The sequence below is a fragment of the Zingiber officinale genome, chromosome 9A (genome assembly GCF_018446385.1).
Source record: "Zingiber officinale cultivar Zhangliang chromosome 9A, Zo_v1.1, whole genome shotgun sequence".
Taxonomy (NCBI): domain Eukaryota; kingdom Viridiplantae; phylum Streptophyta; class Magnoliopsida; order Zingiberales; family Zingiberaceae; genus Zingiber; species Zingiber officinale.
The window spans coordinates 124,362,105-124,376,839 of record NC_056002.1 but is presented as its reverse complement, the minus strand read 5'-3'; the positions used below and the strand labels follow the sequence as shown (position 1 = coordinate 124,376,839).

At 37.9% G+C, this 14,735-nt stretch overlaps 1 protein-coding gene across 1 annotated transcript; it reads right to left on the bottom strand.

The window, feature by feature from the left end:
- Positions 1-5,677: 5,677 nt before the first annotated feature.
- LOC122019544 lies at positions 5,678-6,874 on the bottom strand. Its single transcript, XM_042577001.1, has one exon. The coding sequence runs from the start codon at positions 6,872-6,874 to the stop codon at positions 5,678-5,680; it is 1,197 nt and encodes a 398-aa protein (XP_042432935.1).
- Between the last annotated feature and the right edge of the window lie 7,861 nt (positions 6,875-14,735).

Genomic DNA, 14,735 nt, shown 5'->3' with positions numbered 1-14,735 from the left:
GCCGGCCATTATAGTTTAATTGGGAAATTTTATTTTATTTTTCTCAATTAAATCATGTCAAGGAAATTAAGGAAATTTTATTGTAATTAAATTTCCTAATTTACCAAGGCTAAGGAATATAAAAGAAGGGGTGGGGCCTTCAAGGGAGATAACCTCTATTATTTCTCTCCCTCTTTTCCTTGGTATTGTGGCCGGCCATCATCCTCTCCCTCTCTTCCTCTTGTGGCGGCCGAATCCTTCATCTCCCTTGGAGCTCTTGTAGTGGCTGGATACTACTTGGAGAAGAAGAAGAAGAAGGAGAGAAAGCTTGCATCTCTTGGAGCTTGGTTGGTGTTTTGTTCTTCATCCTTGGTAAAGCTTCCTTATTGTGGCCGAACCTAGCTAGGAGGAGAAGAAGGTGGTTGGTGTTTTCTCATCTCGGAAGATCGTTGCCCACACAACGTCCGAGGTTAGAAGAGGAATACGGTAGAAGATCAAGAGGTCTTTCTAGAAGGTATAACTAGTAATTTTTCCTTTCCGCATCATACTAGTTATTTATGGAAATAATACCAAATACAAGAGGTTTACGATTCTAGTATTTCGAATATGTCTTTCGATGTTGTGTTCTTTTGTTTTATTTTTCCTTGTGATTTGATTGTTCTTTTCGGTTAACCTAAAGTTATTTTAGGAAATTAAATATTAGCTTTCCATAAAAGGTTTTGTCTAGTTGGTGGTGGTTGCTCCCATATCCAAGAAGGTCGTGTGCCTCGCCACGTCAATACTGGGAACCAATTATGGAAATTAATATTTAATGGAATTAATAACTTAAGGTGATTTGGGTCGAACGTGTTAAGTTCCGCAGGAGACCCAAGTCAAAACCTAAAAGAACGAATATATTAAGTTTTGGATCAAACGTGTTAAGTTCCGCAGGCGATCCAAAATTTAATTTAAAAGAACACATGGTAGCTAGGAAAAGGTTCAGACTTTTGTACAAAATTTTTGTACAGTGGAACCTCTAGGTTTTCCGAGTAGCAACCAACAGTTACTTAAGACATGAACTCTTGCAAAGAGAAGAATTGTATATAAGACATAACTTACCCCATGTAAACCAAAATTTGCCTGGACCCTATCTCTCTCATTTCCATACAGCGCATGACATCCTCGCTCAACAATGATGTACTCACATTACGTCCAAACATGGCTTCATCAAATTCGATAGGAATGATCTCCTCCTCAGTCATCAGTCTAACAACATAAGAATACAAAAACTTGTATGGCATTGGTAGAGCACTTTCAACTTCCTTGAATTTATTTTTCTCATTAGGAACCTCCAAAATAGCAAATGGTGGTGCAGGTTTCTCCTTTTTCTGTAATTTTAAATAATTGTAGCAAGATATATAACTATAGCAACAGAAAAGTGAACTGAAAATACTTTTGTCATCGGAAATGTCGCCAACTCTTTTGGCCAGCCAACCACAGTTCCAACAGCATCTACCATTACTGTTGGTCCCGACTTAAGTGGAATTGGAAGCTCCGCTTCCTCCTATAAAACAACATCAACAGACACCTTTAAGTTGCCTTCCCCAAGTGGAGCATTGTGCAGCATAACATTTGGGCCTTCACCAGATACTATCGTGCCATATGCCACCACATTCCCCTTATTCTTCAGAGCCAAATGACATTTTTTCCCCTGAACAATAAGATATTATGTTTTAATATCTAAAGCTAGGAAACAAATTTAATGTACCAAATATAATATAAAACCTCATTGAATGAACTGTCGCATTCAAAAACTTTCACATCATCTTCCAATCTTTGAACTGCCATGTGCGATGACTTGTTAGATGCTACACGTTCAGAAACTCGATCACTTGTTTTTGGCATAAATCGAGCAAGAAGAGCCTTGAGTTTTTCAACTTCAGCTTTCAAACTCTTTGTTTCCTCCTCTTGCTCTTTGAAGTTTTCAGCCAAAGCCTTTGACACCAACTCCCTCTTCTTCCTTGGAGTTTTGAAGTAGACTTGGGGCTTCACAAATCCCCCTACACCTCTAACCCTACCGTACTGTTCTTGGCTCCCTAATGCAGTAGTTAATACATCATTGCTTCCAGAAGATATGAACTCTCCCCTCTTTTTCTTGTCCAACAAATCGTCCTAAAAATATGGAGGTAACATTAAATATCCAATGAAGACACTTTTTTCACTTATTATGAATGAACTTGAAATAAAACTAAAATAATACAATTTTTTCAGCAACTTCAGCAGTCTCTGTATTTGTGATGTTTCTGGATTTGTCCTCGCGGGCCTTACGCCAAAGTAATGACCTATCAACTTCCTCATCCTCCCTGAATATTTTTCTCTACCTCTACAATTCCAAAAAACGGTCATTTAAAACATGACGTACTACATGAAAAGGATAATATAATGTTCCATGGATTACCAATTCAGTCTCCAAGCCAATGTAACCCTTGCGAGACATTTTGTGATTATACTTGCAATGGCTCGTCCGTTCCTTTTGTTTTTCATGAGTGACCTATATCACGTAAAAGAAAAGTAAATTTATAGAAGAATTGCTAGAATTTAAAAACAATAGGATGGAGTATGATGAACTTATTATATATATTCCTGCTGTACATGAACTTATTATATATATTCTTGCTGTACAGAACTTCATTTTGTTAATTAAATGCCCTAAATGTTTTAAATCTTGATGCATATAATAATTTAAATATAACATGATAATATCATTAAGTACCTCCCAAGATGGATGTAGCCTCTCATCGACAAAAGCTTTCCAAATTGCAGATGGGATCTGATACTGCTCCGGTGGTGACCTCAGTTTTTCAGGATTATCTCTATATGGCTAGACAAACCTACTGTTGAGTTTGTTTTTGAAGTCTCTCCATTTCTGGCCTGCTGAACTCATCACTGCCGCCTCGCTTTGAGGTGCTAAGTTGAAGACATTCTGTAACACATAGCAGTAATTGCTATCAGTTTGTATATTGAAAAAATCACAATGGAAAAAAAAACATAAGCAATCTCATAAGGAAGTGTATTATTGGATTATACTCACCGATATTTCTTCCCACACTTTCTGTTTCATGTTCTCTGGAACAGTGGGCCATGACTTTATGTTAATTGGCACCATAGATCTAACAACAGAGCCTATGAAAGATTGTAGTGCCTTCCCATTTTCATTGTACACAGGTCATCCCATGTCATCATATTCAATCGTCGACTTTTTTCTCCATCTTGCAGCAGCAATAAGTCTGCACATTGATGTAGGCCCCCGAATCTTCTTCTGCCCAGTAATAGAAGGTTCTTCTATTTCAGTCTCTCCTCGTAGCTCTGCAGCGGCTAACCCATCAGCATCTTGGTGTAGTTCGGTGTCCTCAACTACACGTGGCTCATCATATTTTGCTATTTTTCGCTATTTTTTAGAACACATTTTTCTTTTCCCTGCATATAGGAAAATAAATGATGAGATAACGGTATATAAAGTCTGCAGTGACAATATAATAAAAGAAGACATGATACAAATAATAACATTAACACATACGAACAAGTAAAAATAATACTAGTAAAAACAATCAATATTAATGCAGATGACATAAAAGTGGAAAACATCATTTTTTCTTGTTTGTTACAAAGAAACCCTCTTTAGAAGATCTAAAGTATCTTTCACGTGTAGGAATACAATGAATATCAACATTATCAATTGGTCGAGCTTCGGGAATTCTGGTCCAAAGATCCTCTTCTCCCTCGTAACATCTATTTGGAACTGGAAGCACTATTGACCACCCTTTGTTCAGTGGGTCAACAACATAAAATACTTGTCTAACTTGACTTGCAAGCACAAATTCATCCTTCTGGTGGCCTCGTTTGTTCAGATTAACTAAGGTGAAGTCACATTCATCATTGTATTGTATTCCTTTGTCATTTGATACCCATGATCACTTGAAAAGAGGAACTTGAAATTGATGATAGTCTAGTTCCCATATCTCTTCAATAACTCCATAAAAGTCACATTCTCTAACACGGGATTCTTATCTTTGACACTACAAACAAGCATCGTGTTGGCAAGTAGAGAAACATGACTGTTTTGACAAACTTTCTCATCATCCCGCTCTTTTGTTTAGTATAAATTGCCATTTATGACATAGCTATCACACTTTAAGACTCGCACATGTGGTCCATGGGCCAGCCATCTCAATGACGATGTCATTCCACCATTGCAACCATCTATTTCAGCAGCCACCTGACATGCATTCCTATTAATTAGTGTGATCAAAACAATGATTAACAAATATTGTATGTTAGCATCTTCTACATCACCTTTGCACGAAACCAGTCAATGAACCTCTTATTATGAGCATCTTGTATCCACCTTGCATCTTTCTGTTTCTTGGGAAACATTGTCTTCAAGAAGGATTTGTGTTCACTGAAGAAGTAAAGTTCTAAAGTTTTATTTTCATGAATACATATGGATTGCCAAGTACATATAATTATTAGTTATGCAGTACACTTACATAATGTATGGAGATATTTCTTCTGTATTTTCTAGAACAGTCAAGTGTGCTTGTTGGAGATCAATTTGTTGGACAATGATTGATGAATTGCTTGCTGAGAATCCAGGAATGCTTGCGTTTGGGTCACGTAGTGATTTAGGGACCCCAACAGGATCAAGGTCATTGAGATATTCTGAACAAAATTCAACTGCTTCTTCTGCTGCATATCTCCGAACAATGCAACCTTCCGGATATTTTCGACTGCCTACGTAACTTTTCAACACCTTCATGCATCTTTCAAATGGGTACATCCATCTGAAGTAGACTGGTCCACATAATTGGACTTCAAGAACAAGATGAACTATTAAGTGGAGCATGATATCGAAGAAAGAAGGGGGGAAATACTGCTCCAATAAGCAGAGTGTAACGATCAAGTCAGATTGCAGCTTATCTAACTTGGCTACATCAATAATCTTGCAACAAATATCTTTGAAGAAGAAGCATAATCTTATGACAGCATATCTAACATATTTTGGCAGAGAATTACATATGACTATTGGCAGGAAGTGCTGCATTATAACATGAGAATCATGTGATTTCAAGCTACTCAGCTTCATCTCATCCATACAGACAAGATTCTTCATGTTTGATGAGAAACCTTCCGGAACTTTTATATCCATTAATAACCTACATACTTGTAATCTCTCATTTTTTGTGAATGAGCATGCTGCAGGAGGTAGATATGTTCTTTTCTCACCAATTTTAGGAGCCAATTGAGGCCTAATTCCCATTTGAACCATGTCCAACCTAGCTGCCACATTGTCCTTGGTTTTTCCTTTGATGTTCATCAAAGTATTAATCAGAGACTCGAAAATGTTTTTCTCAATGTGCATAACATCGAGACAATGCCTAACATGTAGGTATTTCCAGTATGGAAGATTGAAAAAAATTAACTTCTTCTTCCAACATTTACTGAAATTTGTAGCTCCAACATGCTTTTCTTCTTCAATGTCTTCCACAATATTCTCCTTTTCTTTTTTCCTTATTTTCCCCTTCACACTTGTTTTCTTTCCAAACTCACATGTTATGTCTGAAAGCTTGTCAAACAACTTAATTCCAGATAATGGCCTACTTGCTTCACCAAGTTCCTCCATGCCATTAAACTCCTTTATTTGCCTCCGATATGGATGAAATCATGGTAGGAATCGTCTATGCCCAGCAAATGACATTTTCTTCCCATTTTGTAAGTGCTTTGCATAAGTATCCTCACTACATATTGGGCATGCGTAATAACCATGTGTAGTACATCCACTAAGGTTACCATATGCAAGAAAGTCGTTGATGGTCCATAAAAGAACTGCTTTAAGAGTGAAAACCTCCCTTCGATAAGCATCATAAACTCCATCAACTCCTTCCCACAACAGCTGCAAATCATCAACCAGAACCTCAAGGTAGACGTCGATATCGTTTCCAGGCTGTTTCGGCCCTGAAATGAGCATCGTTAGCATGATGAATTTCCTTTTCATGCACATGTCTGGAGGCAAATTATATGTGGCCAGCATGATTGGCCAGCAGCTGTAGCGACTACTAAGATTGCTGTGAGGATTAATTCCATCGGCTGCAAGTGCCAGGCGAATATTTCTTGCCTCACTTCCAAAGTCGGGCCATATATGATCCACCAATTTCCATGACGGTGAATCAACTAGATGGCGTAACTGATCAACAACTCTTGTGCTATCTGCATGCCATGTTAAATTTCTGGAAGTTTCTAAAGATTTAAACATGCGCTTAAAACTTGGTATGGGAGGGAAATACCAAACCACTTTGGCAGGAACACCTTTCTTCTCAACATTTTTCTTGGTTAGCTTCCATCTTGATAAGCCACATTTTGGGCAGCTTACGCAGTCTTTATATTGTTTCCTATAAAGGATGCAATCATTGGAACAAGCATGAATCTTTTCATGACTCAAAGCCAAACAACTCAACATCTTCTTTGCTTCATAAATTGACGATGGTAGATTGTGGTTATCTGGCAGCATGTCCCCAAAATCTGCTAGTAGATCTGAAAATAGAGCATCACTCATCCCATGCCTTGCTTTGGTATTGTATAGTTTTACAAGTGCACTCAACTTTGTGTAACGTTTGCATCCCTTATACAGTGGCTTCTCTGCTTCCTCCAAAAACTTCATAAATGCTTCTGGATTTTCTGTATGGTTATCATACGCTGCCTCACACAAATTAACAGTTTCAAAATCATCATGACAATTATCAGTTGGCTCTTGGTTGACACTCGAATTTAATCTATCCTTCTTCGCAGCCTCGCCATGCCAAATCCAATTCAAATAATTTTTACTGAAACCATTGAAGTAAAGATGCTCCCGAATCCACATAACCGCTCCCTTTTTAAGATTCATACATTTGCAACAAGGACAATGAATTAAATTGGGGTCGATATGTGGATTCTGCAAACAAGTTCTAATGAATTGTTCCACACCCTCCTCATACTCTTTGGACCTCCTATCTAAGTAAATCCAGGATTTATCCATTATAGTACAACAGAATCCCAAGAAACTTCTTCAGAATTATCGTGCTAAAATTATTTACCGCTAGCTCAATGTGTTCTTTGATCAAAACCTGAAGATACTACATATATGTTAAGCAAAAGTTAGAGTAAGACTGCAAAAAGGTAGTCAAATTCATATCGAGCACAGTTCCGTATTTTATACTCATTCCAAGAGCTGTCAATATTTTCTACTCATCATGAAGAAAAATAATGCGTATTTTGTACAATATGTGGATATATAAAGAACGAAAGCATGGGATGACTCATAAATCTCATGAAGTATAGTCAGTGCTCAATAAAAATCTATATTTGTGCAGCTGAAATGCATTCTTCTACATCAAAAACCAACAATTTTAATTGGTATAAACTTTCACAACAGAAATCAATCCCACAATACACGATCCACAACAACAAACCAAATAAAGAACAACCGAAAACAGAAGTATCTACTCCAAGAAAGCATCATGAATCAACCCTTTAGGTAATGACCTCGTAAACATAGAGACTGAAAAAAAAAAAGCAAAAAAAATTTCCAAACACTTGTCTTTGTTGGAAGAATAACACCAAACCTACAACAAATTGGAGACTGTCTAAAACATGATTTTGCAAAATAAAGGAGGAGAAAAAGAAGAAGAATAAGAAAAAGAAATCGAAGGAAAGAAACCTGGACCTCAGCCTTCCGCCAGCTCTGTCAAATTGAAAACATACGGTATATCTCAAACACTTGCAACCTAAATCCTGCGTAAGAAAGTTCAAGTTGCCAAACCTTATTTTTGGCTGACTGCTGCAAACCTTCGTCTCTGTTGCCTAAGACTCCAAATCGAAAGCCCTAACGAGGGGGAACGGAGAGGACTGAAATGAAGGGGAAGGAAGAGGAGGTCCAACAACTCAATTTCGGAAGAGGAGCATCGGAAGCCCTAACCCAAGAAAACGAAAGGAAGTGGGGGGAAATAAAAGTGGTTAGAGTCTCTTTGTAAAAATAAAAGTTAACTCTTTGTACTATTACTTCGGAGTAAACACTAAAAAATGTATTCACAACGTTACTACTTCGGTATTTAACAAATTTCCGAAGTAATAGCTTATTTCAGTTTAAAGCGAAGCCCGTGCTTTTAAACCTGCGAAGTCTATATTTGTATATACTTCGTCGGTTTTTGCAGCGAAGTTGCTTATACACTTTTACTTCGTATATTTAAATTAACGAAGTAAATTGTGGCGAAGTAAAAAGTCATTTTTCACATAGTGGATCATCAATCACTTCTAGACAAAGTCTTTTAATGAAATTGAATATTTAATTTCCTTTCTAAAAATCCTAGGTCTAACTAGTCAAGTGTGAACCAAGCATAAGTTCTTATCTACCCTAATCTAAACATGAATAATAGAGAGCAGTAGAACATATATCAAACAAATTTATCTAATGAATATGATTTTTCTATTAGCTCTCCCTGGATTATAGCCTTGAAAGGGTCTATCAAGATAATGGATTTGATCTTTGGAAATCCAATATTGACCAAGCCCAACTTGATTAATCAAGTTAGACTTGGGGATCCATGCTTGGATTATTTTTCTACTTGTTCGATTCACCAATGCTAAATAAGATCTAAACTTGTGGTTAGCCTTATATCCAAGTCCAGATCCATTGTATACAAATCTTTATTTTTCAAGAATCAAATCAAGATTCTTGGAACCCATGGTGAACCATTCCAATGTATCTTTCAGTTGCTTAACTTGACTTTTCAGACTAAAATTTTCTTCCTCAAGCTTTTGGACTTGAGTTGAAGTTCCATCCTGAGCTGATTTTGTAAGGAACTTGGGATAGTCACTTCCTTGAAGGCTTTGACCTCCTCTTGGAGTGACTTGACCCCTCCGTTGGAGTTCACTAACTTTCTCGATAAGTAAGAGATTAAGTTATGTGATCTAGTTAAAGAGATACTTACATTGGTTTCGGACCCTTCTGAACCGGATACAGATCTGTGGCTTCACTCGGACTCAACTTTTGAATCTGTCTCAAACTTGGATTTAATGACTTGCTCTTGGGCTGGAAGTGAGAGGAAACTTATTTGTTCGAGGTCTTCATCGGAGTTTTCCGATGAAGATTCATCCAACATTGCTTGTAGTGCCTTCTTTCTTCATTGCTTCTTCACTTCCTTTTGATTTGGACAGTTGACTTTGATGTGGCCTTTCTTGTTGCAGCCATAGCAGGTGACTTCAACCTTCATTTTGGAGCTTGGGCTAGGTTGCGTTATCTTTGACTAGATTACCTTTTTGATTTCCCATTTTGTGAAGCCCTTCTTTTTCTTGTACAGTTTTCATACAAGGTTGACGAGTTCGGAGGTGATCTTATCGTCATCCTCTGAGTTTGACTCGTTTTCAGACTCGAGTTTGATTCGGCGCTTGACTTTTGGTTCCTTTGTTCTGTTTGTACCTACAACAAGAGCAATACTTTTCTCAACCAAAGGTATATTAGTCTGTTCATGTAATTTAAATTCTGAGAATAATTCATCTAATCTAATTGAGGAAAGGTCCTTAAATACCTTGTAAGCATCTACCATTGATGCCCACAAGGTGTTCCTAGGAAATGCATTTAGTGCATACCTGATGACGTCGCAATTCTCCACCTTCTGACCGATTCCGTGGAGGCCATTGAGAAGGTCTTGGATGTGTGTGTGTAGTTGACTTGCTGATTCATCGTCCTGCATTTTTATGTTATATAACTTATTTATAAGTAGGTCTCTTTACTTACATTAGTATCAGAGATCCCTTCGTGCAGCTCGATTAGCTTCTCCCACAAGTCTTTGGCGCTTGAGAATGGGCCAACTCTGTTCAACTCTTCTTTTGTCAGGTCGCATTGTAGAATACATGTTGCTTTGGCATTGGCTTCGATCTTTTTCATCAAATTTGTGTCCTAGTTCTCGCATGATACTGGTTTTCCGGTGTCGTCGAGTGGAAGTACTAGGCTGGTCTAGATAATCATTCACATCTCGACTTGCGTCTGGAGGTGGTACTCCATTCGACCCTTCCAGTAGTCGAAATCCTCGCCAGATAAAAGAGGTGGATGTGCTATGCTATACCCTTCTTGGTGAGCCATTTAAGAAATAAATCTTGCACACAAAAAAAATGATGAAACTTGTTCCAAGACTTAGTCTTGGATTAGTAACGCGGGAGATAAAGAAATTACTTGAGTAATAATGCATGAATTTTGAGAAAAATACTAAAATAATAATTAAAAAAATATTGTGAATTTTTTTTGTAAAATGCACTATTTCACAACTTTGGACTAATGATGAAAAAATGAAGGTGAATTTTTCAAAAAAGAAATTTGGAGGGAAAAAGACCTGCTCAATTGGTAGTTTCACCAATTTAGAACGACCTAGTTCTGATACTAATTGTAGAATCAATGATGTGTTAGGGGGGTGAATAGTACTCGTGACTTTTTCACTCATTTTGGAAAACACATAATAAATGCAGCGAAATAAAGGACAAGTAAAACAAAAGCAATGCCTTGATTCAGAGATTGTGATGACTCCTACTCCAAGACCCTCAATCGTTGATCACTTCCATTGGTTAATCACTATAGATCTGAAAAGGCTTTATAAATATGAAAGTATAAGTATTAATAAAAACAAAGTATACCAACAACAAATGATTAGTAGTTCTCTAATTGTCGGAGCATCAGTTAGGCGTTGTTAAGTTGTTCCGGAGTAGCATGCATGTAAGAAGATCATTTTGAATATGTTTTTTCTGGAGCTGCTAGTCAACCCTCCTTTTATATCCAAACCAGACTTGATCCAGATCCACTAATCTCGGGATCAATCTTTGACTCAAAGCTGATCGATCGACCGATCCAGATGTTCAGCCAGACCTTATATAGGATCGATGACATGCCAGAGGAAGGGGGGGGAGGGGTAAATAGCACTCATGGCTTTTACACTTATTTTGGAAAACATAGAATAAAGGACAAGTAAAACAAAAGAAATATTAACATAATTTCTTTTACTTGGTTCGGAGCATGTGACGACTCTTACTCCAAGGCCCGCGATTATTGATTACTTTCGTTGGGCAATCACTATAGATCTGAAAAGATTTTACAAATATGGAAGTACAAGTATTAACAAAAACAAAGTGTACCGACGACAAATGATTAGTAGTTTGTTGATTGTCAGAATAGCAGTTAGGCGTTGTTGAGTTGTTCTGGAGCAGTGTGCACGTAAGAAGATCATTCTGAATGTGTTTTTTTGAAGTTGTTGGTCAACCCTCCTTTTATAATCAAGCCAGACCTAATCTAGATCTACTGATCTTGGGATCAGTCTTTGACTCGAAGCTGATCGGTCAACCGATCTAAGTGTTCGGTCAACCGAACCCTTTGAACCTGCCCAGCTTTTCATCCACATGCTTCTGCTCGGATAAGAGTCTTCGTTCGATCGATCGATCCCTGTGTTCAATCGACCGATCCTGCCGATGATCTCTAACTTATCTGATCTGATCAACTCGGTCCGAAGCTAATTCACGTTCGGTCGACTGAACCTCCTTGTTCGATCAACCGATCCCCAAGTCAACACTTCACCGTGAGCTAGAATCTGATCTGTTCACTCAGTGGTTCGGTTGACCGATCCAAAGGTTCAATCGACCGATCAAGGCCGACTCTTCAACCTACAACATGTTAGTTCCCTGCAAAATAAACATTAGGAAATAGGTAGATAACATGTGAAGTAAAATCCATTTTGACAGTCATCGGACTATCAGGTTCTAACTTTCAAATTTTACCAAAAACCCTAGGTCAAGCCGACGCCTACTGTTCCCTCTTCGGGGAGCGTGTCCTCACCTACTCCTCTCAGGAGAGCTTACCTTTTGCCAGACCAGTCCTCCAGATTGCTTGGACTTTTTCTTAGCGCCCGAGACTTCAAGTCTTCATGTTAGACATCCGCTCCATGACCCGTCCAGACTTTCACCTGGTCCGCAACTATCAGGATTTTCAACTAGAGTCCCCGACTCTAGGATTTCGCCCAAAGTTCACTACCCGCTAAGACTTTTTCACCTAGGGTTACCACCCCCTAGGACCTAGGGTTACCTCCCCCTAGGGTCACCACCCCCTAGGACCTAGGGTTACCTCCCCTAGGGTTTTCCACCTGCTTAGTATCCACTAGGACTTTTGCCTAAGAATACTTAGGACTTTCCTGCAAGCTCAATCACACTTGTTAGATAACAAGACAACTTAACTTTCAACCCTTTACCATTATCAAAACATAGGTTCGATCGTCTGGTGCTCACTACAACAACACCTTATAGCAGTTAGAAACTCAGAATTTGACATAACATAAATAGAAATAAAAGTACAAATGTATTCTTTACAATTAGCTCTAGGGTGATATAATTATAACTCACTGGACAAAGTGACTATTTTGCTGACATGGCAATTTGAGGTACCTTAATTGACTAGTGGCCTCTAGTTGGATGAAGTTTGCTAACATTTGGCTGATCTAGCTGAATGGAGGTGCCTCGATTCATTGGAGGCGCCTCGGTTCATCGGAAGCGTCTCAGTTCCAATTGAGGCATCTTAGTTCAATTGGAGGAGCCTCAGTCCGGCTGACGTGGATTTCGTTACTTATCTCTTCACCAACTATCTCTAACTCTTTTATGGTACCTATTGGTGCAACGGGGCCGACAAGAGGGGAGGGGTGAATTGCCTACAAATAAAAAATACCCTCCTCAAGACTTTTCAACTCAAAAATTAATAGCAACAATAAATTGTAAAATTGCAGTAATAAAAGGGAGACGGGAAATTTAACTTGGTTACAACCCAGGGGTTGTTTATCCAAGGTAATCGAACAGCTATACTAGAATGTCTCCTTCACTGTAGGCGGAGAAGCCTCTTTTACACACTAAGAATACTCAAAAGTTGCTAGGAACTTAATAAAAAGTTGATTAATTTATTCCTAGCTCCATGGGCCTTTATATAGCTCCTGAAAATTCTATCTTGGGTCTTAAAGGTGCCTCCAATTGATTTGACTGGATAAAACCTTATTTGCTTCACAAACGACCATCTAGACTGGGTCTGAGGTGCCTCCAATGCCCTTGAGGCACCTCGGACAAGGATGAGGCACCTTCAAGGTAATGGAGGTGCCTCCAAGACCGCAGTCAGCGTAGACACCTTCAGCACTTCATTGAAGGCGCCTCCAACTAGCTTTTTAAGCTCCTTTTGACTCCTTTTCCTCTTCCGAAGCTCTGATTGCTTGAGTGATTGTGGTCAACCAAAATAGGGCTCACCCGAACTCAATTTCCGGCCTTCTCCTCTAGTAGGCTTCCGCTCCAGCTTCTCATCCCTCGAAATCGTCGCATGCTTCCTTCTCGTCTGCCAGTGTACTCATCCGCAGTTTTCATCCCTAGGTCGCTCCCCGTGCCGACCCTCTCGCTAGTTGCGTCTCTTGCTCCCCGAACAATCTTCCGCTCCGGCTTCTCATCCCTCAGAACCACCACACGCTTCTTTCTCGTCCGTCGGTGTACTCTTCCGCAGCACCTTATCCCTCGGACGCACCGCATGCCGTCCTTCTCACTAGCTGCGTCTTCCGCTCGACTACCTATGCTCTTAAGCTCCTACACATTTAGACACAAGGATCAGATAATAAACAGGACCTAGCCCAACTTTGTTGATCACATCAAAACAACCATGAGATCCAACAATCTCCCCCTTTTTGATGTGCATCAACCCAAGTTTAATTTAGGGAAAAATAGACAAACAACAATTTATAGAAATTACTAAACTAACATTTTAAGCATAAAGATTGCAATAATAGAATTAGCAACACTAAGAAAAAGAAATTCTTAATTCTTAATTCTCTATAATTCTTAACTCTACCTAAACTTGTAACTCTCTCTAAACTTGTTCCTATCTCTCCCCCTTTGATCACAACAAAAAATAATAATAATAATAAGGTCATAATTTCAAGTAGAAGTTTTCTAAGGAAAAGTTCAAGTTTTTAAAAGAAAATTTTCTAACTTAGGCAATTTTTTGAAAGAGATTTTGCAAACATAACTATTTTTAAAATTTTTCTAAGTAAGAGAAAATTCTAACTTAGGTAATTTTTTAAACAATTTTGAGAATTTTTCTAAGTAAGAATTTTATGCATGAAATATTTTTCTAAGTATAAAAATAATTTTGAAGAATTTTAAAAAAAATTTGAAAAAACTTTTTAAAACATTATTTAATTCACATTTTAATGCTTTACCAGAAAGTTAATTAAACATTTTATTTCAATATTTTAGCTTCCAGGTCATGGCGAGGTACTAGGCCTTCTCGGTTATTGGAGCAACAACCAATTCCTTAGACAAATTCTCATAAAGAAATTTTAACATTTAATTTTCTCGCTGAAAGCTTTAACCAAAGTTTTAATTTAGATCAAATTCTAAAGTTTACATTGTGATATTTAAATTTCCATTTTGGTTTATCATAATTTCTCAAATCTAAAGCAGGGAATTTTGAACATGTAAAAAATTGCATAATCTGTATTTGCTCCTCTAACATGTCATTTTTTATTTTTAGTTTGTCTAAATCATTTAATCGATAAGCTATTGCTAGAGATTATTTTAATTCACTATTTGGTGGTTTATTTTTAATTTCTAACACACAAAAATGTTTTGATAATATAATTTCTGGTTTGCAAAGATCTTTTGACAATATATTTTCTAATTTGAAA